Source organism: Caretta caretta, chromosome 7 (assembly GCF_965140235.1).
Source record: "Caretta caretta isolate rCarCar2 chromosome 7, rCarCar1.hap1, whole genome shotgun sequence".
NCBI lineage: Eukaryota > Metazoa > Chordata > Testudines > Cheloniidae > Caretta > Caretta caretta.
The window spans coordinates 109,363,205-109,390,720 of NC_134212.1; the positions used below are offsets into that span (position 1 = coordinate 109,363,205).

The 27,516-nt window shown below is 36.8% G+C and overlaps 1 protein-coding gene across 3 annotated transcripts; it reads left to right on the forward strand.

The window, feature by feature from the left end:
* TIAL1 (TIA1 cytotoxic granule associated RNA binding protein like 1) lies at nucleotides 1-27,516 on the forward strand. 3 transcript variants are annotated; one of them, XM_075131056.1, is made up of 12 exons: nucleotides 1-237; nucleotides 9,735-9,831; nucleotides 13,781-13,879; nucleotides 14,114-14,168; nucleotides 16,042-16,129; nucleotides 18,082-18,157; nucleotides 20,861-20,969; nucleotides 21,280-21,375; nucleotides 21,476-21,560; nucleotides 22,216-22,339; nucleotides 22,831-22,970; nucleotides 24,387-27,516. In XM_075131056.1, the coding sequence occupies exons 1-12, from the start codon at nucleotides 209-211 to the stop codon at nucleotides 24,502-24,504; spliced, it is 1,116 nt and encodes a 371-aa protein (XP_074987157.1). In that variant the 5' UTR covers nucleotides 1-208; the 3' UTR covers nucleotides 24,505-27,516. The 3 variants fall into 3 exon arrangements, with proteins under 3 accessions (XP_074987157.1, XP_048713114.1, XP_048713116.1); XM_048857157.2 differs by having other exon boundaries at nucleotides 2-237; nucleotides 13,730-13,879; XM_048857159.2 differs by lacking the exons at nucleotides 1-237; nucleotides 9,735-9,831; nucleotides 13,781-13,879; nucleotides 14,114-14,168; nucleotides 16,042-16,129 and adding an exon at nucleotides 17,535-17,609.

The following is a 27,516-nucleotide window of genomic DNA, read 5'->3' on the forward strand; positions in this document are numbered from 1 at the left end:
GCGGCTTCCTGAGTGGCTGGCGGCGGCGGCCATTTTGTAGTGCTGCCTCCCTCTCTTGCTCGGACTGCAGTGTCGGGACCTGGCGCGGGGGCGAGACTGAGCGAGGGGAGCTGGGGCCCTCACCTTCCCTTCCCTTCTCAGTGCGCGGCGGAGCCCCCCCCCCAGCGCGCCCCCCGGAGACAGCTACGAACGGCCCTCACGCGCCGTGATGGAAGACGACGGGCAGCCCAGGACCCTGTGAGTGAAGAGAAGCGGGAGCCGGGCGGGGAATGGGGGCCCATGGGGACTGGCCGGGAGCAGCCCCCGGGTGGAGAGGGGCCTGGGGGGCGTCGGGAGCTAGAGGGAGGATATTGACGGGGCGGGCGGGCCGGGGGGATTCAGAGCGTGTCGCGGGACGTGCTGCCATAGCATGAGGGGCCTGGCCGGGGGGAGGCGGATATTGACGCGGGGGAGGGGGCGCGAGGAGAGACCACAGAAACCGGAGAGAGGAAGGAGAACGTGGAAGATACTGACGGGAGTTGGGGTGGGACCGAAATTGCAAGAGGGAGGGAAGAGGAAGCTACAGAAACAGGGAAAGGGGGAGGAGAATTTGGGGGGGAGAGAACACATAACCTGGAGGAATGGAGGAAGGCAGAGGATATTGACGGGGGAGGGCAACGGGTGATACTGAGGAGATGGTCCAGAAATTGGAAGTGTGGGAAGGCGGAGGAGTAAAATACCGACGGGGGGGAGGATGAGTATATTGACTGGGAGGAGGGGAAGATCCAGTAACTGAAAGGCAAAGTGCAAAAACTGAAGTGAGGTAGGAGGAGGAAACTAGGTTGGATGATTCTGACTTTGGGAGGGGAGGTGGAGAGCCAGAAGACGTGTGAGTATAGAGGGAGGCACGGGAGAGATCCAGAATTGTGAATGGGGTGCATAATCAATGACTGACAATTTTGAGGAAGGCATGCTCCTTATTGTACTCTTGAGGCTAAGGGAAGAGTAGTAGGGTAGGCATATATGTCGGCCTGCTTTGTTGTTGCGACTAAACCCTCCCTTCACCCATCTGAATTGTATATGTGGCAGAAGAATGCTCACAGCTACTCCAAGGTAAATGGATTTCTCATGGTTCTAGTTTGTGGTGTCATCAAACAGATGTTCATTGTTTCATTTTCTTTCCTGGGGTGAGGTGAAGACCATTGTGAAAGAAGATTCTTTCCCTAAAACTGGATGTTTAGAAAAGTCATTTATTTTTTTCTCCAGTACTTACATAGTATGTTTTTTGCTAGACACTGTCATGAGAATTCACATCATCTTGAGTGTGTCAGTATGTGGTGACTTACTAACAGCTTGAAGGTTTCCTTCTAAGCAAATGAGCTTAATCTTAAAAAAATGGGAGGTTTTGAATTGCTTAGTTTGCTGATAGTCTTACTGAAATCTGCTGTGCTTTCGTTATGTTGGAATATTTTGTTGTATTTTTAAGTTATATGGGAGGTACCTGGAAAGTATAAATTGGCACTTTATATGCATTTTAAAAAGTCTAAATAAAATAAGTTTTGTTCAGACTATTTTCAACTAGTTTATAATCTCAGCTCCCTCTGCCAGTTTTGTGAAGAACAGTATATATATACTGAATGAAATACAAAAAACTCAGACTATGCATGTGAGTAAGAAAGATGTTGCCCTTTTGCCTACCTTGGGAAAATAGCTTTGAAATGGCCTTTGGGGCCTAATTTGGGTTGTTAAGACACTTAAAAATGCAGACTGTGTTGGGAATAAAATTGGTCTCTAACCAATTTTATTTTTGTAGATGACATTGTCTGTCTCTTACCCTCCTCTTCCCCAATCCACAAAAGTTGGATTTGATTTAGTATAACAACAGTTACCAGGCCTGCCTTTGCTCTTTGAGGTACATATTTTGAGTCCTTCTACCCCAAATAACTTTTAGAAATGGATATTGACTGCCTAAAAGGACTTGGAATTCACTTATAACAATGGGGAATAATCTTAGGATTTTTTTTTAAGTGGGGGAAGGAGAAAGAGTAAGATGCACAGTGAGGTTTAATTTCATTTATTTTTAATGAATGAAAGATACTCCTGACTTCCCCTCTAAAAACAAAAACACTTCTGGGAAAGTTGGAACTAGGCTAAGTTTTAAATATGCTTTGACTGCTGCTGTCAAGTTCTGGTGGTGTTAGTAGTTTATACTTTTGACTGAGGCATCTGGAAGTGAACTAGTTTAACCCTTAGCCATTTAATGACAAGATTACATTTGTGCTAAGATGTCTGAAATAACACCTCAGAAGAGCTGCAGAAGAAGATTGAATAATCACATATGATTATATCTCTGCTTAATTTGTCAAGTTAATATACAGTAAGTGCTTTTCTTAAAATACAAATAATTTTCTCTTGCATAATAATATAAAAAATCCTGCTGTAGAATTGCTTAGACATTCCACTCACCTCTAGCTTTATCTGAAATACCAATAATGTTTTTAAATTTAGGATTCTCTCTCAAATCCTCATCTTGTGGGGTTTTTTTTAAGATTACTGGCCTACGTTAAGCCATTCATGTATAGCATTCATGCCTTTTCATTTGAATAAGATGCTCACTGACATCTAGTACGAAATAGTAATATTGCACATTGAACTCTTAAGTAATTTTCTATAAAGTAAGTAGTAGGTATTTTATCTTTAAACCCAATTGACCAATTGTATAATCACATGGTCAATAAAATAAGTGTCATGGTTTTGTGCCCATGCGGTATTTCACTTATTAGAGAAAATATATCTCAGGAGTTCTCTTCTATTGCCACACTGGAAAATACTGTATGTTACTGTTTTTTCTCCTATAGACACCACAGCTAGGGAGCAAATGTTTTAATTGGCAAAAAAAATACCAAAGGCCTTAGGTCCTAAGTAATTGTTTTAAATGTTAATTGCCTACAGTATTAACTTATTTTGCAGTATTTTAAGTGGTATTATATTGCTTTCTGGTGTTTAATGACTTTCTTAATGGTTCAAAGTATCTGAAATACTAGAAAACAAAGACCATTTAACCTCTCTCAGCTAGCAGGCTTTTATATAAATCTGAAAAAAATTATAGTTGGCTCACTTGTCCAAGGAAATGGTAGTATTTCGATAATTTATCAGCTTATTTTTCAAAAAGAAAAGGAGTACTTGTGGCACCTTAGAGACTAACCAATTTATTTGAGCATAAGCTTTTGTGAGCTACAGCTCGCTTCATCAGCATAACATGGCAGTATGGTAAAGAAGAGAGAACTATGTTTACCTCTACAGTGCCTCATATAACGGTGTCTGGATTCTGATCAAAGCCTCTCCTTATTAACATTATATAGAAAGTAACAGCAAAAAAGTACTTTTGAATTGATTCTCAATGCCACGCTAGTTGAGACTGAAATCAGTAATAAAATATATTAGACTAACAAATTTAATACAATTTTTGAGGCCTCAAAGCTCTTTTGATAAGAGTACTTTAGAACTTACTAATAACACATCTTGTTGAGATGAAAGTTTCAGTTGGAATCAAACTTACTCTTGTAAATTCTGTCGGATCCTTCACAAACAGTAGACATTGAAGTCTTATTACTTTGATTCCCTGGGAAGCTAGAACCTGAGTCCTGCCAATGATCTGTACTCTGACTTGGGACTGTCCTTTTAGCACGCTAAAGTTGTTTGTTCTCCATATTAGCAGTCATCGCATAGTCACCACTGTACACAAAGGTATTATATCACCCACTATGCCAAATTATGTATTTTGGAATGTGGATCTGATCCATGGGGCACTGAGCTAAGACTAAAACTTTGAATCTCAAACTTCACTTAAAGCCAAGTCTCATAGATAAAGGTAATAGCTTCCATTTCTGGAAGCTACAATATGGAATTTCCAAAGCATTTCCTCTTTCCTGTAGCTCACTAGTAGTATCTGTGAGACAATGCCATCTGACCAATTCAGAGAGTTGGAATTCATGTGAAATTTTCACCATATAACTTTCCCCTTTTCTTACCCTTCCCCGCAAACATTCAATAACCTTCTTTAAGGTAGAACCTGGAAGAACTTTGACGGGCCAAAAAGAAGTAGCTATGAACGTAGCTGTCCTCACTTGCCTACTGTACAGCGATAAAAAACGTGTCACCCTCATAGAGCTCTTTTGATCCTCAGCCTAGTTGATTGTTGATGTGCTCTGCTGTTAGAATTTTTCTTCTACTAGCTTAACAGGATCTGTGAACCTCAAATATTGTTTCTTGGGGCTGGTTTTCACTACGGGGAGATCCACACTGCTGCAATCGATACAGCAGGGATAGATTTAGTGGGTTTAGTGAAGACGCACTAAATCAACCACAGAGTGCTCTCCAGTCGACCCTGTTACCTTAATTTTCTTGGGGAGCTGGAGTAAGTCGACGGGAGAGCGTCTCCCATCGATGCAGTTCAGTGAAGACACCGGGGTAAATCGATCTAAGCTGTGTCAACTTCAGCTATGTTATTCACATAGCTGGAGTAGCGTAACTTAGGTCGACTCACCTCAGTAGTGAAGACAAGTCCTTGGTCTATAGACATTGTCAAAATCATTCAGTAGTATAATATCTTGGACTTCTGGTATCTGGTCTAGGTTTTTAAACTATGCCTATCAGTGTAGTATGTAAATGCCACAATTTTACAGAAGTGAACACACTGTACAAATATGTCAATATGCATGAAGCCACAGCATATTGATATCCCATGAATTAAGGAGACAGCCTAGAGAGGTATAGTAAGTACATTTTTTTACTGTATAATGTATGGTTTTGCAAAATTGAAACTATTATCCTGTGGGTTATAATAATATAAAAAGCTTGGAAGACCATAGAAGTAGTATTTTTAAAAGCACTTGCTTTACTCCAAACGTCATATTGCATAGTTCTGCGAACTTAGTATTTTATAGTCTAAATAGATAGTACAACTTTTAAACTATGCATAATTTATATTAAAAAAACTTTCTAAGCTGGCTGCATGTTACAAGTGGCTGTTTCCCTGGCTGTTGTGAAGTCATGAGTATATTGTCTTGCCACTCAAGCCAAGCTGGTGTTTTGTGGCTTCACGGGGAGTGGATTTTGGTAACATAAGACTTCAGTTCCAAAGGGGTTGAATGTCTTCCGTACCCTGGCTATTTGGGATATTCAAGTACTTTACACCAAAGTTGTTTGATATTTGTATTTTGTTTTAAGTCCTCTTTGAATATATTGGGAGTAGTGCTAATATTAAGTACAAAGACTACATGAAATATTGAAGCTAAATCTTCATCTTTAACTCCCACTGGCCCGAACTTCTATAAGTTTGCATGGCCAAATGGTTCTAAAAATCTGGACTCTGCAGATATTGCTATGCTTATGTTGTTTAACATTATATTACAGATTGGTCTGAGGGTACATCTACACTAAAAACAAACAAACAAAACCAGGACATCCAGTCTCAGAGTATGGGTCAGCTGACTTGAGGTAATGGGGCTTGTGCTAAAGGGCTTAAAATAGCATTGTAGACATTCCTGTTTGGGATGGAGCCCAGGCTCCAAAACCCAGCTCCAACCCGAAAGGGAACATCTACACTGCTATTTTTAGCCGCATAGCCTGAGCCTAAGTCAGTTGAATTTAGCTCTGAGACTTGCTGCTGCAGTTTTTGTGTGTGTGTAGTATAGGTGTACTTGAGTCTACAGTACTGCAGTTTCAGAATGGTAGTAGCAATTTGAGAATAGTGTTAACTGCTTTTGTATATTTTTTATAACACTGAAAGCTGAAGGAAAACATACTACAATATAGAATGATGCAATTATCTGAAATTCATTCAGGGAATTTTTAAAAACTTGTTCTTAAGCCAATAAAGCATTACACTTCCTTCAAATATAGGAGCTAACTGACCCAGAGTAGTATTGCTTTTTTCCATAAGGAAGCAGCCTACAAAATGGCTGAAACATGACTTTTATAGTAAGTTCTTAACCTTTTTCATAATGATTTTTTAGTAGTTATATAAACCTGCCTATTGTCCTTTTTGGAAATTTATTAAATTAGTGTGGAGTAAAGCTTATGCTAATTCCTGAAGAATGATTTTTCTAGTTTCCTGCCAGCATGAAAGAAGTTCTGTTTTGTATAGTTTTTGCACAGTATTAATATACACCTTGGAATGATGCTCTTTCTGATATTTTACTATATTGCAAACATAATCTTCCCTCATTTCTTTGAGTCAATGGAGATGAAGCCACCCTGACTTCACTCTGTTTACATTCATGTTTGTGCAGCGCAATTGATGAGTGTGGACTATGTACACCATTTGGGAATGTGTTAGCTTATACTGCTGCAGTGATAGCAGAGGAAACACAAGTGCTCATTATGTAGGTCCTACAAAATTAATGGTTATTTCTTCACAAGGATTGTTTTATTTATAATCTCAGTTATTTTTTTGTCTGATTCTAGTAACATCCTCAAAGGTTAAATTTTGGGTTCAGACTATGAATAGTCTACACATTTTTTAAACATTAAGTATTGTTTAGTCTATTGTTTTAAAATTTAAACTAATTTTAGTATGGCATATATTTATGTAGTTTGAAAAGACAATTCATGTTGTTGTGGCTAGGTAACCTAGAAGAAAGTTCTAAATCTTATGTTGCAATTCAGTGAAAGATGTGATATGTATTGACAGCGGTGTTACAAGTAGTGACAGAAGTGTAGTTCTCAGTGTTAGTGTAGCTGGCTGCTGTATATTTTGTGTGTGTGTAATATATATAAATAAAAGCCAAATAGCTGGTTTGTCTGGATAGCTTTTTTGAAAAAGTTGTTCAGTGAAATTTATTCTAAAATGTTGTGAACCATTAGTTTCTGATAGTGAGTTTTCCCTACTATATATAGAATTGACTTTGTAAATATGCATGCATATTCTAAATGGGAAAGTTTATATCCAGCTGATATCTAAAAAAGTTATTCTGGACCCCGATTAAAATTTAAGACCTGGTTGAGAGATTAGAGAAACAAATATTTTACATTCACTGAAACAATAGTTAACAAATACTGTTTTTAAACCTAAAAGGTTTTCTCTTGATTTAGATTTGTGTGGTACTGGTGCAAAACCAATCAAGTATGTAGTGTTGATTTCATCACCATTCGAGTAGAAGACTGACCATAGGGAACTATAACATTGGCAGAGAGTTTATTTCAGGCTTTTCAAAGGTAATAAACAGATAAAAGGGAGTAAATGTAAGTGTTTAAAAAGTGATTTTAAAGATATTTGGTGTTTCTCATTTGTTAGTTGAAGGAAGCAACTTTTCAAACAGACTTTAAATAGCTTTCGCTTAGTATATAGTGGTATTCCTGCCTCCATTTTTACCCATATGTATTAAACTTCATTGTGAAGTTGTTTGAAAGTGATACACTAAAGCGAAGTGTCTGTGGTTTAACAGGCACACTTGAATACTTAAAGTTGGGTGGCATTGTGATACTCTTAAGTTGTAATGACAGGTTTCAGAGTAGCAGCCGTGTTAGTCTGTATTCGCAGAAAGAAAAGGAGTACTTGTGGCACCTTCAAGACTAACAAATTTATTTGAGCATAAGCTTTCATGAGCTACAGCTCACTTCATCAGATGCATTCAGTGGAAAATACAGTGGGGAGATTTATATACACAGAGAACATGAAACAATGGGTGTTACCATACACACTGTAACCAGAGCGATCACTTAAGGTGAGCTATTAGCAGCAGGAGAGCAGGGGTGGGGGAGACCTTTTGTAGTGATAATCAAGGTGGGCCATTTCCAGCAGTTGACAAGAACGTCTGAGGAACAGTGGCGAGTGGGGTGGGGGCGGGGATAAACATGGGGAAATAGTTTTATTTGCTTCAGGTTGGGGGGCTGTCTGTAAGCAAGGACTGGCCTGTCTCCCATCACTCTCACAGATCTTGGGAGACAGGCCAGTCCTTGCTTACAGACAGCCCCCCAACCTCAAGCAAATACTCACCACACAACAGAACCACTAACCCAGGAACCTATCCTTGCAACAAAGCCTGTTGCCAACTGTGTCCGCATATCTATTCAGGGGACAGCATCATAGGGCCTAATCACATCAGCCACACCATCAGAGGCTCGTTCACCTGCACATCTACGAATGTGATATATGCCATCATGTGCCAGCAATGCCCCTCTGCCATGTACATTGGTCCAACTGGACAGTCTCTACGTAAAAGAATAAATGGACACAAGTCAGACGTCAAGAATTATAACATTCAAAAACCAGTTGGAGAACACTTCAGTCTCTCTGGTCACTCAATTACAGACCTAAAAGTGGCAATACTTCAACAAAAAATCTTCAAAAACAGACTCCGAGAGACTGCTGAACTGGAATTAATTTGCAAACTGGATACAATTAACTTAGACTTGAATAGAGACTGGGAGTGGATGTGTCATTACACAAAGTAAAACTATTTCCCCATGTTTATCCCCCCCACCCCCCACTGTTCCTCAGACGTTCTTGTCAACTGCTGGAAATGGCCCACCTTGATTATCACTATATCATCGGTATATCACTGTGTATATAAATCTCCCCACTGTATTTTCCACTGAATGCATCCGATGAAGTGAGCTGTAGCTCACAAAAGCTTATGCTCAAATAAATTTGTTAGTCTCTAAGGTGCCACAAGTACTCCTTTTCTTAAGTTGTAAATATACCTACATGATGTGAACGTTCCTGTGCTCCAGATTTGAGACTTTATTGACAAATGTACTGAATATCATTGTACAATTTTTACATATAAATTCAGTTCCAAAGCTGTACATTTCATTACTGAAATTTGATAATTCAAATTAGAAAATGTGGATTTTCAGCAGGTTTTCATGATATGGCTTTATCTTTTGTGGAGGTGCATTCTAGATTCTCTACTAGCTTTCAGTATTGAAGAAAGTAGATGAACTTTCCTGTTGGAGTTTGAGTAGGAAACTTTTTTTCACCTGAAATTGACCAACTCATACACTTTTAAATTTGGAATTGTCCCGAAGGTTGAGTAAGTACTAAAAAGTTCTTACGTTTAAAAAAAAAAAAAAAAGGTGAAAAAGGCAGTGTAGTAGTTAGTATCAGAATGACTTTTGGTCAAAACTTGCAAGAGTTTTGTTGCATGTGTACTGTTTTTTAATACACTTACCCTTCCTCTGGAATTCTCAGTTACCACAACAGATGCCTAATGGAATACTCCTTCTCTGTACTACCCTCTAAGTTACATTCTTGTTTGTGGGTGTGTTGTTTTCCCCCAAATGACTAGATGCAATAGAACCAAAGAATTGAGCTCTCTGACTATGAGATCATTTGTCGTCATCACATTTGGCTGAGTTATATATCAATAAAATATTAAGAAATATTATGTTGGTTATATAAAAGAATAATTTTTTCTAGTCAGTGGATGGCAAAACTGGATTTTAAACATCATTCCCAACTTGATTGCCTGTTCTCCCTTTTTGTTGCTGCTGACAGCAGTATTATTGCTATCTACTATTACATGATTATTTCTAGTTTCATGATCTCAGTTGCACTGCCAGTCTTATAATTTAGGAAACTTGTTAATTTAGTAACTGTGAATAAGTTCATATGCAAATGTAAAGTATTTTGTTCAGTGTGGGATATTTAAAAGGAGGTTTTACATAGAAATCGTATAATATGTTAAAATCTATTATAAACTTGGAGATAAAGTTGCTGGACTTAAAATACTGTTTATTTCCTTGTGTAGCTATGTAGGAAACCTCTCCAGAGATGTGACTGAAGTACTTATACTTCAGTTATTCAGCCAGATTGGACCATGCAAAAGCTGTAAAATGATAACAGAGGTAAGGCCTTCCATTTTCAAATGGTATCAAATATAGCATACTGGGTTTGCATTAAAATGCAGAAAATCAGATTGGCAGCATATCTCTGCAACACTGGTGTATGGTGGAATATAGCTTCCTAGGCAAACTGTATTTGTAGATCCTTGCACAGATACAAATTTATACCTGCGGACCCGCAAGGCTCTCCTGGGAACCGCAGTGGCAAAAGGAGCAGAACGTGGGGCCGCTGCTCCCAGGACCCCATGCAGGCAGCTCCTCCCCTCCTCCTCCTCCTCTGTACCGTCCCCAGTCCTGCCTCTGGCCCTTCCACGCAGCTATCTGCGTCTCCTGTCTGTGGGCATGCGTGCCACTTGAACACATGAGCACGATCAGGAACAGCTGCCAGTGAGCCTGATACCCGCCCCAGTAAGCGGTGATGGAGACACTATAGCCGCGCCGGAGGAGCCGCTGGCGCGGGGCACTGGCTCCTGGGAGCGGCAGCCCCACATTCTGCTCCTTTCACTGCTGCGGTTCCTGTGAGAGCTCTGCAGTTCTGAAGATACTGATTTATATCTGCGGATATCCGCATCCGCGAATATAATTTTGTATCTGCACAGGGCTCTATATATTTGGACTCAACGCAATGCATGACTAAGCAGTTGTCAGCTTGTGCTCAAAGGCTGTCATCTGATGCAACAGAATTCTTGTTGCCATTTACTCTTTAGGAATAAGTTCCTTCCAAGACAGTCTTCAGCTTGTATAATTGAGTATTGGCATCCTTTGGTTTCGTGACACTTGATGGGAATTTCTAGCACTGCAGACATTTTAACCCAGTCTTTATAGTTCTACATTTTTAATAACCATAGATGGTTAAATGGAGTTCTAGTAATCTGCTGTAGGTAAATTCTCAGTCACACATGTTCATTTCCTTACCCATTGACTTCAGTAGCTGTCAATAAATAGTCTAGAATGGATGAAGGGTTGAGATATTCCAACATCTTTCACTGACCCAGGACTCTTCAGCCAGTCAACTCAAGGACAGACTAGTAATCTGACATCTATCTAATCTGAAAGAAGATAGATCAATAAGAGTAGAATCAGTGCCATTTTCTTAGTCAAATTACAGGTTTCATCTGTAATAAAGTATCCAAATGTGCAGTGTCCATTTATGGCCTTTAAAGTGTGTGTGCGCGTTCAAAGTTCACCCTGAATTTGGTGGCCTGTAGTAGTACCAAATTTAAATGCTTGCTTTTAGAAATTATTAACTGGCATCTTTGTCTTGTCTGAGTTTCAGGAATGCAGATTGAGAGAAAACAGAAAATGGAATGTATGATGTTTCTGTTAGGGTGGTTCACTACAAACAGCATGCTAACACTTGTATTTTATATTGTATTTAATAGACTGCAAATGTCTGAATGTCTGTGGTAATTGCATTTCATTCAGATTTAGATGGAAATATTATGCTGGTGGTACAGTAGGTCAGTACAACAGCCTTTAATTTGTGGAAATGCATCCCAAACCTAGTTTGGGTAATAGGTGCCTTAAAACCCTTTTACTCCTTGTTCCCATTTGTACACCTTGAAAATGAGTACATAATTCACATTCAACTTGCAGACTCTTTTCCAGAACTAGAATAGTGGGTGTATTGCAGGGGAAGACATGGCAAAACTATACTTATGGATACAGGCTGAGCTGCACCTGCCTATCCTGTCCTTCTCTCTAAAATCAGAGCACTTTTCATCTTTTCACGGGCATTAAACTAGCTCTCCTATTTAAGAGCCTCTTGCTCAAGACCTAGTCACCAACTTATCTCTCATCTCCCCCAAGTGGAGATAGTATTGAATGAGTCCATCTGTGATGGTGCATAGTTTCTTCCCCAGGACTAATTAGCATGCTACTTTACTTTGCTCTCAGTTCTGTGTTTAATTTTTGTTATCCCGCTTGTAGAAGACATGGACCAAATAGTCAAAAATAACTACAGATTTTGGGTGCCCTTCTTGAGATGCCCTGAATGGGTTTGATTTTTTTCAGAGCGTGGCTGCTCAGTAACTTTTGCAAATTGGGACCCTTAAAGGTATCTTGAATTGGACACCCAAAAACAGAGGTACCCAGAATCACTCCTTAAAAGGCCCTTAAAAGGCCCTTTAGTGTGAAAATGGGGCATTTTCTAATGGAAGAATAAACTCTAATACATGCACTGTGTATCCTGAGTTTCCTCCATTCTTCCTCTTCCTGCAGCAGGAATGTGATGGGGGGAGAGAGAGAAAAGGGGCTTTAAGCCTTACTTGTATCTGGTGTTCTGGGGCACCTGGGGACCTACCCCAGTCCTGTGGTTAGTGCAGTCTCATGACTTCTCTAACTCTTAAAATATGCTTCCCAGGGCCCCCAGCCACATCCTGTCCTCCTCCTGACATGTCCCTATCATAAGGGCTGAGAGGAGGGCCAGCGTAGAGCCCATGTGTTGGCTCTGCACCAGTTGGCAGATGCCCTGTATTGAGGGTGTTTCGGAGAGCTATTTCTGCCCTCTTTATTGTCCCTTAGTGCCACTTTAGGGCCCTACTATCCAGTTCTCTTTTGTCAATATCAGAGATGTGAGTGAATGACTGCATTCCTTTATATCCCTCTGGAAACTATATTTGAGCACATGTCCCTTAAATAGGCATTTCTTTGTATCTTATACTTCGTATATGAACCAACATATTGGCTAATAACGGTTAAAGCGGTGTGAAATAAAGACCCAATCTCCACATTTTTGCTGGCACTACTGGAGAAAGTGCTGCTGTGCAAGAGCAGGGTGGGTTAGCAATTAATTTACAACAGAAATTTTCCTATACATGTGAAAGAAGACAGAAGGGAAAATGGGGTTCTTAAAGTGAACTTAATTTTGTTTTAAATTAGCTATTTTTCAGAACTTGCTTTATGAGCTCTTTGGTCCTGGGATTGTACATGCAATATCAGTAATGCAGATATCCCAGTGTAAAACTACCCAGCTTAGTGCACGCTGCAAACATTTTTCACAAAGCTTAAAATCTAGTTTTTGAATTTCATACTGTAATGATTGCGATTTGATTGGCTTCTCAGAAGTCGTTGACTGTCTTTACATTTAATATCTCTGTTGTATTTAATAAAACTGTTTAGCAATTAGTATTATTTAAAAGTGACCTGAAGGGCAGATGGGGCTGTTTGTACCCTTCCTTTTCCCTGCTTCAAAATGTCTAAAGAAAGTCCGACAGGTTTGTCTGCTTGGTTTTACATTAGAAATTCAGGTCTTTCCAACCCCAGCAGTTCCTAGCATACAGTATGGATGATTGGAGACCATGTAGTATTATGATATCACAAGCATCAAGACTAAAACTTGACCACTTGTGAAGAGAGGATATTTAGTCACTTTTACACTTTACTATTAACTCACTGACTCCTTTAAAAGATATTTGCATCCAACTATTGACAAGATTTAATATTTTCACTTGTTGGAGCTAAGAGAGCTCCCACTCCAGGTTTCTGGTCTACCAAGGAGTCCTTTGGCAAATAAAGGAAAGATTTTTGTCAATCAGGAGGAGGAAGAAGAAAAACTTGAAGGGGATAGGAGGGAAATGATAAAACCTTTCAGGCTTTCTTTGTATGTGTTAAAGATGCAGAATTTCCCAAACCCATTGTTCCCCTCTGCAGGTAACCTGGTATGTGTTAAGCTTAGTAGACTAATGCTAAATGAAGACTTAAAAAATGGATTTAACCTTGATAAGAAATGTCCACATTTTTCAGTATAATTGAAGTATCTTCAAAAAGAGTTGAATTTTAAAAATTAGAGTTCAATGTATTACATTCTTAATGTTATTTTAAAGGTTATCTTATACTAATGAAATAACATTGTTAAAGTTTCTAGCTATAAGTAATATTTTTTCCTGGATTTTTTTCTCAGCAACCCGATAGCAGAAGGGTCAACTCTTCTGTTGGATTTTCTGTTTTGCAGCATACAAGCAATGACCCTTATTGCTTTGTGGAATTTTATGAACACAGAGATGCAGCTGCTGCATTAGCTGCTATGAATGGGAGAAAAATTTTGGGAAAGGTAAGTTGTGTATAAAAATGCTAAGGTTTAAGAAATTAGACTTATGTAAAATATTTAAATTATGATGTGAAGAATTTCACTGAAAATGATCAATACATCCTCTGATGCCTTAAAAAAACTCTTGTTCTCCTCTAAAAGAAAGAATTTGTGTAGGTTAATATTTGTAAGTGGCCTTTGAGTGTACATTAATTTCTAGTTTTATGCATGTATGCTAAATCTTACATTTATTTTCAGGAGGTCAAAGTAAACTGGGCAACAACACCGAGTAGCCAGAAAAAAGATACATCCAGTAAGTAATACCGCAGTATTACATTGTGAAATATTTGTATAGCGATTAGTGTAAGAATAGGTTGCAGTGACACGTCTAAATATCATTGTATTTTACCTCATGCTGAGTTTTAATAGAAGAAATACCCACATTCATATTTTACAATTGAAGTCTTAAAACATTCCCTGTATTTTACTCTATTTTACAAATGGTGGAAACTAAACATAAGAATGACCATCCTGGGTCAGATCAATGGTCCATGTGGCCCAGTATCCTGTCTTTTGACAATGGCCAATCCCAGATGCTTCAGAGGGAATGAACAAAACTGATCAATTATTGAGTGATCCATCCTGTCTTGTCCAGACCCAGCATCTGGCAGTCAGAGGCTTAGGGGCAGCCAGAGCATAGGATTGAATCCCTGACCATCTTGGCTATTAGCCATTAATGGACTTACCCTCCATGAACTTACCTAAATCTTTTTTGAATCCAGTTATATTTTTGGCCTTCACAACATCCCCAGCAATGAGTTCCCACGGGCTGATGATGCATTGTTTGAAGAAGTGCTTTCTTCTATTTGTTTTAAACCTGCTGTCTATTAATTTCATCGGATGACCCCAATTTCTTGTGTTATGTGAAGGGGTAAATAACACTTCCTTATTTCACTTTCTCCACACCATTCATGATTTTATAGACCCCTATCATATTCCTCCTTAGTTGTCTCTGCCAAATTGACCAGTCCGAATCTTTTTAACCTCTCCTCATATGGAAGCTATTTTGGTTTCCCTTCTCTCCTTTTCCAATTCTAATGTATCTTTTTTGAGATGTTGCAACCAGAACTGCATGCAATATTCAAGGTGTGGGTGTACCATGGATTTATATAGTGTCATTAGGATATTTTCTGTCATTATCTGTCCTGTTCCTAATAGTGCTTAACATCCTGATAGTTTTTTGATTGCCGCTGCATATTGAGCACATGTTTTCAGAGAACTACAATTACTCCAAGATCTTTCTGGAGTTGTAACAGCTAATTTAGTCGCTATTTTGTATTTCTGTTTGGGATTATGTGTTCCAGTGTGCATAACTTCGCGTTTATCAACGCTGAGTTTCATCTGCCATTTTGTTGCCCAGTCACCCAGTTTTGTGAGATCCCTTTGTAGCTCTTCACAGTCAGCTTTTGGCTTAATTATCGTGAGTAATTTTGTATCATCTGCAAACTTTGCCACCTCACTGTTTGCACCTTTTTCCAGACCATTTATGAATATGTTGAAAACCGCACTAATCCCAGTACAAATTCTTGGGAGACCCTGCTATTTACATCTCTTCACTGTGAAAACTGAACATATATACTTATCCTTCGTTCTTGTCTTTCAACCAATTGCTGATCCAAGCGAGGACCTTTCTCTTATCCTGTGACTCCTTACTTCGCTTAAGAGCCTTTGTTGAGGGAATTTGTCAAAGGCTCTATGAAAGTCCAAGTACACTGTATGCACTGGATTCCCCTTGTCCACATGTTTGTTTGACACCCTCAAAGAATTCTAATAGATTGGTGAGGCATGATTGCTCTTTACAAAAGGCATGTTGACGTTTTCCCAACATATCATGTTCATCTGTGGCTCTCATAATTCTGTTCTTTACTATAGTTTCTACCAGTTTGCCTGGTACTGAAGTTAAATTTACTGGCCAGTAATTGCCAGGATTACCTCTGGAGCCTTTTTAAAAATCTGAGGTGGAGAAGTTAAATTACTGTTGAATGTCTGATGGAATCCTTGAATTAAATTTCCTTGGAGTTCCTGGATCCCAGTTCTTTGTTAAGACTCACTTTCTCAGAAGTATGCAAGGAGTTAAATTACTAGATAGCAGTTAAATATTTGATTATATAATGCTTTATTTGCAGATCACTTCCATGTATTTGTTGGGGATCTAAGTCCAGAAATAACAACAGAAGACATCAAGTCAGCATTTGCTCCTTTTGGTAAAATATCGTAAGTATCATAATCAATACTGCAAACATCATTTCAGGGAAAACTAGCATAAATTTGTTTTTTGTCTGAAATAGTATTTCTTCATCTTTTTGCAGATTGTGCGATAAGGTTTTCATTATATTAGGGTGGGTGGTGAGATGTCTTCATTTCAGGTTGTGCATCACATGTTTGTAAATACAATTAATGAATTCTGTTCTCCAATCCAGTTGAAAGCAGTACGCTTTTAACCTAATTTACATATAAAGGTCATTGCAGTTTTTAATTGAATAACCAGAAAAATAACAAATCAACAGCTTTTGTTAGTGTAACTAATTTTTTTGCTTAGTGTTTGTGTGCAGAATAGTGATTTCAAAAATTACAAGTGGTGTGTATTCCATCAGACTTGCCTATAGGCAGTATAGGAAAGCAGGTAAATATCAAGGTATTATTTTGAGATGCAGTAAGTGTAGCTAGTTGTAAAACTTAGCTAAGTTATGAATGTATCTTGTATAAATGTAAGTTTTTTTTCCCCTAAAGTATGAAATAACTTTTCAGTTAATCGAAGGGGGGTTAAGTTAAAAGTGCTGTATTTCAATGAAAAAATGCTGTTTATATTTGTGCACACTTCTGTCCGTTAAGGGATAAATACCTATCTATATTACATATTTGAGATTAGATTTCAAAACATCTATTGTGTTTTAATTGAACATGTTAAATATTACAAGAATTCTTGAAGTGCTAAAGCATGTATGTCTCTTTTGAATAAGGTAGTGGCTTCAAAAAGTACATTGATCTCATATCACTTTCTTTTTAAAATCCTTTTAAAAAAAATTACACATGAACTTTTTGTGCTACTTTACAGGACTATATTTCTGCTAAGAACAAAAATTCTCATTTTTCTTGCTCTGTACACTTTTAAATGAACCATAAACCTTATTTCTTACCTTCTGCTATTTTGTTGTTTACTTTGCTTTTTATCTCTAAATGTGGTAAGTAATACTGTTTAAAAATCAATATAAAAAGAATACAGGTTTCTATTTCTCAGTCTATATTTATACCTGAGACCTGCAGTTTTTCTAAAGTCCAAGTCACAATTAAAAGTAATAGCATTCTGGTTATTTTGCAGAATTGCTCATAAGAATGGACAGGATCTTGAAGGCTAACTGCAAGGAACTGTGCACACTGGAACTCAGTTGTAGATTTTTTCTCATTTCTATTTATTCTTATTATACATTATTTATATATACATATTTTAGTATTTACATTTTAACATTCTATATTCAGTGCAGTTCTATATTTCCAATCATTTTAACTTACTCACTAAAAATTTCTGTGTAAATTTGTTGTTTTCGTACTGGTGTGCTTAGCATTGTTGTTAGTTTTATTATCCTTTCTTAAATTTCTGAAAATGTCAATTTTTCAAAATTTACAGCTGCCCAAACTCCAAAATGATGGTAGAGAATTGACCAAGAAAAATAAAGAAATCTGTTAACCAGGCCATGTATGCCTTTTAATTCCTATTTTTTTTCCTCTTTTTCAATTTTTTAATATTTCATATATTTTGTATCACTAGGCAGAAGACATTTAACTATTTAGAAAATGCATGGTAAAGTAGATAGAACTGTTACAGTAATTTATAGAACAGTAAACCTTAGAGGACCCTAGTTAATAGAATATTAGAAAAGGAAACTTTGTTCCTTTTTAAACTTCGAATTTGAACATTTTAGTTTTAGCCAGAAGAGGTTATGTGGATAGGTTGCATGTTTATTACATGTTATTTTTTTGTCCTACTGCTTTTTTCTAACAGGTAAAGAAGCAATAGGGAGAGTTCAGGAATGGCTATAGTTTTAGGGCTAACTGAATTTATAAAAAGAAAAACAAATATGCTCACAATACAGTGTGTGTGGTTCCTTTTAGTTTTTATTTTGAAGGTTAATAATAATTCCCTCATATAGCTGTGCTTCTTTTCACAGGGATGCACGGGTAGTTAAAGATATGGCAACTGGAAAATCAAAAGGCTATGGTTTTGTATCATTTTATAATAAACTGGTGAGTAACCACACTGCAGGAATAATCTTTATACAGACCAGTATTTATGCAGAGCAGTTATTAAAGAGTCTTGAAGTCCTCTGTATTTAAAAAAAAAAAAAGTTGAAAGTTTCAGGTACTAATCCTGCCAGAGTCATCCTGCCAATTTTTGTAATTTTACCAGTGGTTTTTTTTCCATTTTTTAAAAAAAGGTTTTCCCCTCCTCCTTTGCTGTGATCCCTTTCCTAAGGGAAAAGAATTGATTATTCAGGGGAAAATATTGAAATTGACTATAAACAAAGTACTGTCAAACAAAAGGTAAACATACAGTAAAAGTGAAGAGATTTTTTTTCCCCCTGTAATCTTAAATATAGTAGTAATGGATAAAAATATTCCAGACAGAAGTGACTTACGTTGACTAGCCCTTTAATAGGCTTGCTAACCTTATTTTTTAGAATTATATTAAATACAGTGTCCATAGTTAATGATACATCCTCACTATTTATGGCAACAAGGTGCTTTTTATAAAGAGTAATTTTAAGTTATACCATATGTTAACTAAAATATCTGAGAACATGTTGTGAAACGAATTGCCCACACAAGGTAGCTATGAGAAACAGAGCTATTTTTAAACAGAAGTACTTGAGGGATTGTTTACATAGCTCCTCCATATTGCCTTCCTAAGCTCGTTCTGTGTATTGAAAAAGAGACAAATGTACAAATATTTCAGGGGCTCGGAATTATAACAAACATATCTAGTGCTTTGTTGTTGGAAGTATTTCACATTGTTTTTTGTCATTTTTGTAATGTTGAAATGAAGTTCAGTGATTTCATAGTTAAAAGGACATTCCATGATGAAAATAATATTAAGAAACCTTGGTTTATTAAAATTGAAATCACTGAAACTCTAGTTTACATTTTACCACTTATGCTTTGTCTAGTTGGCATTCCTCAGTACAGACAGCAAAAGTAGATATGTCTTTTTTTTAATTTTCTGATTCTCATGCATTATCATAAGGTTGTTTCAGTTTTCAGCCCTGCAGAAAAAATGCTTAGATGGTTTATATGTATGTAGAGCCTAAATTACGTGATTGTTCCTTTTTAAGAGTGTACCAGTGAATAGTACAGTTCAGTTTGGAACTTGGTATTTTCTTAGTGTCAAATAGGACCACATAATTTTGTACCAGATATTTTAATTAAAAAAACAATAAAACTCTTAACTGATAGGCTGGGTTTGTTACTTTCTTGAGTGCTAGTCTCTGTAGATCAGCCACTGCTTATTTTAAGTGTAAAAAAGTGTTTTAAAATTACTTCCTGCATGTGCCCGTCTACTCTTCTCTGGTATCCCTCCCTTTCTCTATCACATTTAAGTCTTATTTTCTTCCAAAAATATGAAACACTTAGAGGCAGTCCTACAAAGTTCTGAGTGCTTTGTGCTTTTCTCTCTTGAAAGTGCTCGGCACACTGTAGGACCAGGATTGTTCTCTCATCTGCTACTGTTCCTGCTTTTGTCTTTTAAGTTCCTCCCAATTTTCTCTGATTCATCCCCACATATTCTCAGCTTTGCACCTTGTAGTTCAGGGAGATGGAACCTGTTCTAGCCCCCATGACTTTGAAACAGTCTTCCAAACTGTGTGCCATGTGACCCTGTCTCTCCTCCTTCAAAGTATCTGCATTCAGTGGTGCACTTGTGAATTATGTCTGAATTAAGCTGTTCAGGCTATGGACTGTCTATTTTCCGTGTTTGTATGATGATGATTGCTCTTATGGCTCTGTAAATGTTGGACTGCATTCAGAGGTGATATAAGTTGAATACCATGAAGGGGCAAACGGGAGGCTGTAGCAGGAAAAATGGGTAATAGGAGGTGGTTAGGTTGGGTGGTAGAGAAGGTGGGGTAGATCTCAGCTTTGCAAATTCCTCTTACCTACAGTTCTGCCTTCTCAGAGTGTAGTATTTCCTCTTACATCACCATTTACTACCAAAATTTAACCAATATGCAACCAAGTTGATGATGGTTTTGAACATGAAGATGCAATACCCTTTTGCAGCAATTCCTTCTTGATACATAATTTGTCACACTGGAAATCTGTGGGTCAGAAATGTATTCATTATGAATATTGTAGATAAAGCAGTAAGATCAAGGAAATTCATAATTATGACTTTTTCTATATCCAAGTATAATAGGTTCTTGTTACTTTCCATCTGTTTCTATTAATGCTTTTTTGCATACTACATTCCCATATAGTTATTGGTAAGACTAATTATAGTATAATTTGAGCTTTGTATAACTAAACTCTTATATTTTGGTTTAATTTATTTAAGATTGCTTTTGGTAATCATATAACATTGATCAGGAGATCACTGGGTATTCAATTATAGGCTTTGTTTTTGTTTGCTTGTCTAGGTATAGTATCCTTGCTATATACATGGCTTCCATTGTCTTCTGTTGTGTATTCTGTGCATTGGAAATAGCAATTCACTAGTGAAGTAATTTTTTCATTACTGGATTTTGTTGTTACTGCAGAATTTTATGATGTCGCTGCTTTAATATATTAAATGCCCCAAATCTTGAAAACTACAGTAACTTTATTAGTAACTGGTATTGCTGTTATATAAAAATTAATCCCAGTGACAGATGAGTACATTTTCAAAAGTAGTAGGCTTGCCTGTCTTCTCTCCTTGTCCATGCATGTTGAATGAGTCTTAATTCTGATGTCCTTCAGGATGCAGAAAATGCAATTGTGCACATGGGAGGCCAGTGGTTGGGCGGCCGTCAGATCAGAACTAACTGGGCAACACGAAAACCACCTGCTCCTAAAAGTACACAAGAAAGTAAGATGCTTGTGTTAACCTTTTATTAGCTCTCCAGCACACGTACTGTTATGCTGGACTTTACAATGTACAGTTAGCAATACGCTTAAGCCACCAAATTCACTTAACTTGTAATTTAGTATGTGTTTGACTCCCAGATATTCAGGAATAAAAGGCCTAGTATATTAAATCATTATCTTTCTTATTTTTCCTGTTGATTTGTCTTAAAATATTGAGCAGATTTGTCAAATGTATAATTTTGTAATTATATAAAAATTATTGGAATGCAGATCCTGTTTTAATGTTTGAAAATGACCCTTTCTATGTATAGATAGCACGAAACAGCTGAGATTTGAAGATGTAGTAAATCAGTCAAGTCCAAAAAATTGTACTGTTTACTGTGGAGGAATTGCCTCTGGACTAACAGGTATGATTCACTTTTATTGAGGGTACGGGGGACGTGTTAACTAATGAGTTTGCAGCCCCAAGGTTGCTAATGAATTGGTTGAAAATATCATCTGTTTTAGATCAACTTATGAGGCAGACGTTTTCACCATTTGGACAGATTATGGAAATAAGAGTTTTTCCTGAAAAAGGTTACTCATTTGTCAGGTAAGGCTGTTAAACTAAATCTATGATTGTTCAATATATTAGAATTTCATGTATTGTTATGTAACATGTACTTTAATTAGCAGTGCTGTTAAATTAAAAGCTCTCGCTTGCAGTATACATTGAAGAAATTGAAGCTTTAAAGGTTATGGGCATTTGCTTCTCAGAAAATAAAGGCTTACAAAGGCAGCCTCAATTTGGTGTAAGATTTTTGCATTTCTTATTATTAGAGTTTTCTGAATATCTGATTTATTTTATTTTTTTGTTTTTTGGTTATTGATTTGCTAGTCATTGGGGGTGAGGTTGGGTCAACCCGAAACAAAACATTTTAAACTTTCAGCAGACTGAAAAGTGGAAAAAAATAAATAAAACCCCAAAACTTGTTTAGATTTTGAGTTAATAAAAATGAAATTGAAGTAAATTTCTAAACAAAGTTTTGGATTTCTTTTAAAAACTAATTTGGTGAATTAACGCACATTCACATGTTTCGGTGGACCCAAATCTGTATTTGGGGAGTAGGAGGGGAGGAGAGTTTCAGCCAACAATTTTTCACCCAGCTCTACTTGTGACGCATGCATGTAGTCACAGTTCTTTAAAGTAATAGCACTATCAATTATAGTAAAACATAGTGTTAATTTCATTTCTATCTTATCTCTAGGTTTTCAACCCATGAAAGTGCAGCACATGCTATTGTTTCAGTCAATGGAACTACAATTGAAGGACATGTTGTTAAATGCTATTGGGGTAAAGAATCCCCTGATATGACTAAAAACTTCCAACAGGTAATTACATTTTAAATCTATTTTTAGTAGTTTGAGTGTTTTTGCATAAGCCAGCTGTGTTAAGTGTAATCTCTTGTCCATTATCTCTCCCCATTGATACATTATTAATAAAGTATTAATTAATACAGTTAGTGAAATTGCATGGTCTGGTCTTTTTGGTAGCGCACATTGCGGTTCACTACAAGGTTGGGCTTGCAACTTTATAGGAACATAACTTCTTGTATGATTCAAGATGGGAAGCAGCTCTGGGAAATCTCTGAATTCTAGCTAATTGAGCTACTGAAGACTAGCTCCATCCCCAGTCAAATATTTTATGGTGCTATTGAAACCTTATTCTTATTGCAAAGGCAATTCTTTTTTCAGTAATTAAAGCAAAGAATTGTAACTCCAGCGGTATCATAACGCCATAGATTAAGGTTTTGCCCTTGCCAGCCATCATAAAATTTAATATGTCTGTAGGAGTTGTACTACGAACTATTTTTTTTGCCTAGGTTGACTACAGTCAGTGGGGGCAATGGAGTCAAGTCTATGGAAATCCACAGCAGTACGGGCAATATATGGCCAACGGATGGCAAGTACCATCTTATGGAATGTATGGTCAAGCATGGAATCAACAAGGATTTGGAGTAGAGTAAGTGATTATACTTGTTTCAGATATTTTAAAAAAGGTGTGTTGCAGTTCTCCAAAAATGTTAAAACTCTTCAGTAATCCCCACTTCAGATTAATTTGGTATCAGGAGTGCTCTTGCTTCAAGCCTTTCCGGCCAAACCCTCTTCACTAGGAAGCTTAAGTCTGTTGAATCTCATGCTCTCTGAGGAGTTATTCAGTGCATTATGATATGCACTTGTTTCAACATTTTGTGTATATTGATGTTCTGAGATAAAAGATGGCTGGTAGACACATTTTGCTTCCTTGGTGGACTCTGAGTCTTGATTTAAAAGAACTTAGCAGATGATTTTCAATGCTCTTGGGTGGCGATTATTTTAAAAAACAAAAAAACCAACAGCCTGTAGCTGAGAGCAGTCATAATGCCATGTAACCCAAAAGCATTTACCTAAGTGGCATACTAACTCTGAAGGGCATGGGCCGCATAACTGAGCATTCATCTGCTCTTAAGAGTATTTAAAATATATGTCCAGAACAGTTTTTTAAACATTATCTTAATTTTGTAATATTCTCTTGATTTCACAGTAATATTTTTCACTGCTGACTTATCAGCGTGTTCCCCCTCTCCCACCCAGATGTGTCTCCATTATGTTTTCCTTTTTTATACATCTGCATCAGTGATGTTGATAGAAGTTTGCACAGCTCTTGGAATAATGTTAACTCTTGCTGTAAAATCAGTGGAGAAGTTCATATTGTTTCTGTACCCAAGTGTGTTTCTTCAATTAAGTGGCTTCAGACTGATCATGCTGCATTTGAAATAAAGCCAAAGAAACTTGAGTGTGGCTATAGGAAGAATTTATATTTAAGTACTACACAAAATCTGTCTTAATTTGATTTAACGTATTCCCTAAATACTATATTTAAATCTTCCTTGCATTTGAATATTAATGGAAAAGGTGTGATACATATTGAGTTTATAAAATTAAGTTGCTCCAAATGCTGGCAATTTGCCAAGTCATCATCTCCTGTAGATAAGAAAACTGTATAGGGTCCAGAGAGCTCTTGAAAATAATAGAATGTTTCTTCTCCATCTGAGCCAAACCAAATTGTCTGTTTTGTTTAACTTGAATGGGGCCGCATTTTAAAATTGATTTCGTTTAATAATTCCCTTTTATGTATTTGAACAATACCTTTCTGCTTTGGAGATTGCTAGCCCATGCAGCTAGTATATAGGTTTCTTGGCTTGTGGTTTTTTCCAGAAGCAGGCACGTTTTAGGAGGAGAACCTGTTTTAAAATCTTCCTGTATGTGCATTATTTTTGTGAGAAGTTGGGAAGCTTTTGACCTTGGCAGGAATAGAAGGTAACAGAAGCAATATCAGATTTTGTGTCTCTTTGTAAATAACTTGATTGGCTTGCCTTTTTTTGTTTGTTTTTTAAAGCCAATCTCCATCTGCTGCCTGGATGGGTGGATTTGGTGCTCAGCCTGCCCAGGGACAAGGTGCTCCTGTAATACCTAACCAAGCTGGATATGGCATGGCAAGTTACCAAACACAGTGAGCTGGGACTCTGTTTAAACGTGTGTATTTCATGATAGGCTTCAGTTTCCAGTGATACTCTGAAGACTGGAATGTAGACACCGGAAGAAGAAAATATTTATTTTAAAAATGGAAATGTTTGGAACCTTTAGCACAGCTTTGCTTTGGTGAAGAACACACGTCTTCTAGTTCTGCCTTTTTAAGTTTTTGTTCATGATGGATATGAACATGTTTTTCTTTGTGTACAAAAACTAAAATAAAGTCAATAAAGACAACTCTGACTACAAATTTTGATATAGTAGGATAAATGGCTAATGAATTTGATCCTTAGATTACCATTCCATTTTTTTTGTTCTGTCTTCAGTGTTTTACATCCCTGTGCTTTTTAAGAGAAATGACATTTGAAATACAGTAAGCTGCTTTCAGTTAAACACAAATCCTGAAATTTAACTGTGGACCGGTCATTACACCTTGTAAGACAGTAGTGGGTTTTCAACAAATGTGAGGGCATCATTCAGAAAACATACATGCTCTTGGAAATATTTTTTTTAAATATTTAATTTTTCTATATGCTTAAAGAAACTGAAGTCTGATACAAAATAAACTTTCAATCTAAGCTGAAAAACATTACTGTCTGAGTTATTTGAGCAAATTTTGCTGTCCACATTCAGGCACATACTAAAACTTTTCAAATCTGGTTTGCTTTTTAAAACTCTAGTAATTGCATTTAATTTTGAGACGCAAAATGTTTTTGCAAGTATGGTGTTTGTATTAGTCAGGCAGTCATACTTGTGCTTTTTACATAAAGTTTGAAGGCTACACATTGTAAATATTTAATAACTACAATGTTTCAAAAGCATGCTCAAACATAGAAGTAGCTTGTAATTATTCAAAGTAATACTTAATATACTCTACTGCTTGAAATGCAGTAGACTGACAAGAATGTGCAAGACTGACATTTCCAAAGTTGGCTATTATGTAAAGTTACATAAATTACTATACAAAGAGCCTTAATTTTAATTTCATAAATCTTTAATGCATCACCTTTTTGTTATTAGAAATCTGAATTTTTGCTTTACATTATCGGGTATGTAAATACCTTCGTTAACAACCTTGTAAGCCTATTTCAAGGTTATTATAAGTTGTATAGTATCTTGAGTGTTTTGAAAAATCTTGGGATGTTTTTTAAGTCTAGAAATATTTTGCCCAAGGATTTTTTAACAAGATTGTTAAAAACATCTTATTTTACAGAATATTCAATGTGCCATTTGGTAAATGGAGATGCAGTTGAAACAGTACACTGAGTTGTGACTTATTTTTAACTAAAGTTTTTGTCTTTATGGGTGGTTTGCATGTGATGAACCTGTACAGAGGCTGGGTTGTTTGTGTACTGAGTGTATAAATGGATAAATCATGAAGATGTTTAAATGGTATACTTGGGTTATTTCTGAATTATTTTATGGATACATTGATATAAACTGCCTCAATAAATTTGAAGTTGAAAATGAATGTAAGTTAGCTATAAGTACTGTGTTTTACCTGTGACAGCTAGGGGGTGCAAATGTTTCAGCTGTATATTTGAATACACTGAGACAAGCACTGATTTTAAAAAGCAAATAGGACATGCTGTGATAGTCCAGTGAAGTAAACTTGCATGAAAAATGGATTGTTGCATTCAAAGGGTTTACAATTCCAGAAGAAAGTCTGAGAATCCTGATATTTTTAGTCTGTTCTATTTCTTTCATAGATATTATTTTAGTTTCAAGTTAGAATAGGATTTTGAAATAGAAAATTGCTTTAATATTATAAATCTATCCAAGTAGTTAAAATGACTGCACATATTACTGTTTTAGAGAATTGAATGATTTATTCATTCCTTTTGCAGCCAAATCACTTATAGAACCCTTATCTCTTGGATCAAGGTGAAAGGAAGGAGTTCTAACAGAAACTAGACAGTGAGCTAAATTATACCTACAGATACATATATGCAACTCTGATGCACACCTTATGCATGCAATAGTGTCTGGAGTCAGTGTGGAACCCCAAGTGCTTGTGATGGCAGAAGTTGGCCCTTTATCTCTCTGTTTCTTGTTTACCTGCTGTTCTACTCAAGCTAGAAATTTGTCTACATTTTGTAAATATGTATATCTTTAAGCGAAGATTGGCTAATACATTGTAGTCTATAAATTTCACAAATAAGTCTGACTTTTTATAATGCTTATCTGGTTAAAAATATTTAATGAATCATGAGTTATTTGAATTTGCAAGTTACTTTAAGGTTTGTTGTTTGCTTCCATGTGAAGAGTGGGGTTTCTCCTTAAGGCTAGGTGTTGGAATATAACTAAAGCAGTAAAATTGTTGATGTTTTTTGAGTTTGTACTATGACTTGAGCAGTATGCTCTTTCATGAGTTTACTCAATATTTAGATGCTGCAGGTACATCACCACATAAACACCCAACTGAAATTGGGAAGAAAACTAAGGCCTTGATCCTGCAAGATCTCAGCACACAGATCTTAGAAGTCTGATATGGCCACTGCAGGACTGGGCTGTAACTGATGTCTCTTCTCCTCATCCTGAGAGCCACAGTATTCTTCTCTCTCAGATAATTAATTTCTTCTAATGGTTTCTTTTTTATACAGCTTTTCTTTAACACTGATATTTCTTTGCAGAATACTCAAGGTACAGGAGTCTCCAGTGTCTTTAGACTAATGATTCCATAGTATTGTGAGGAAGAGTTTATACTTTGATTGCTTTCTTCTCAATAACGTTCATAAATACTCCAGTGACAGTTACCTTTCATTTTTTTTGGCACCAAAGAGCCTCTTGCACCATTTTGTTTTTATGAATGACTATGTTATGATCCACCATGCTCTCCAGTTGCCGAAGTCAACCACTACATTACCCCTTGCCGCTAGGATTTCAGATTTCAAACAACCATTGAGTTTTCGTGGCTGAAGTTGATGGGTGAACTTGAGGCAAGGCTGTAATCAATGTTTTCAGAAAACATTTAAATAAAAGCAAAAAGTTATAAA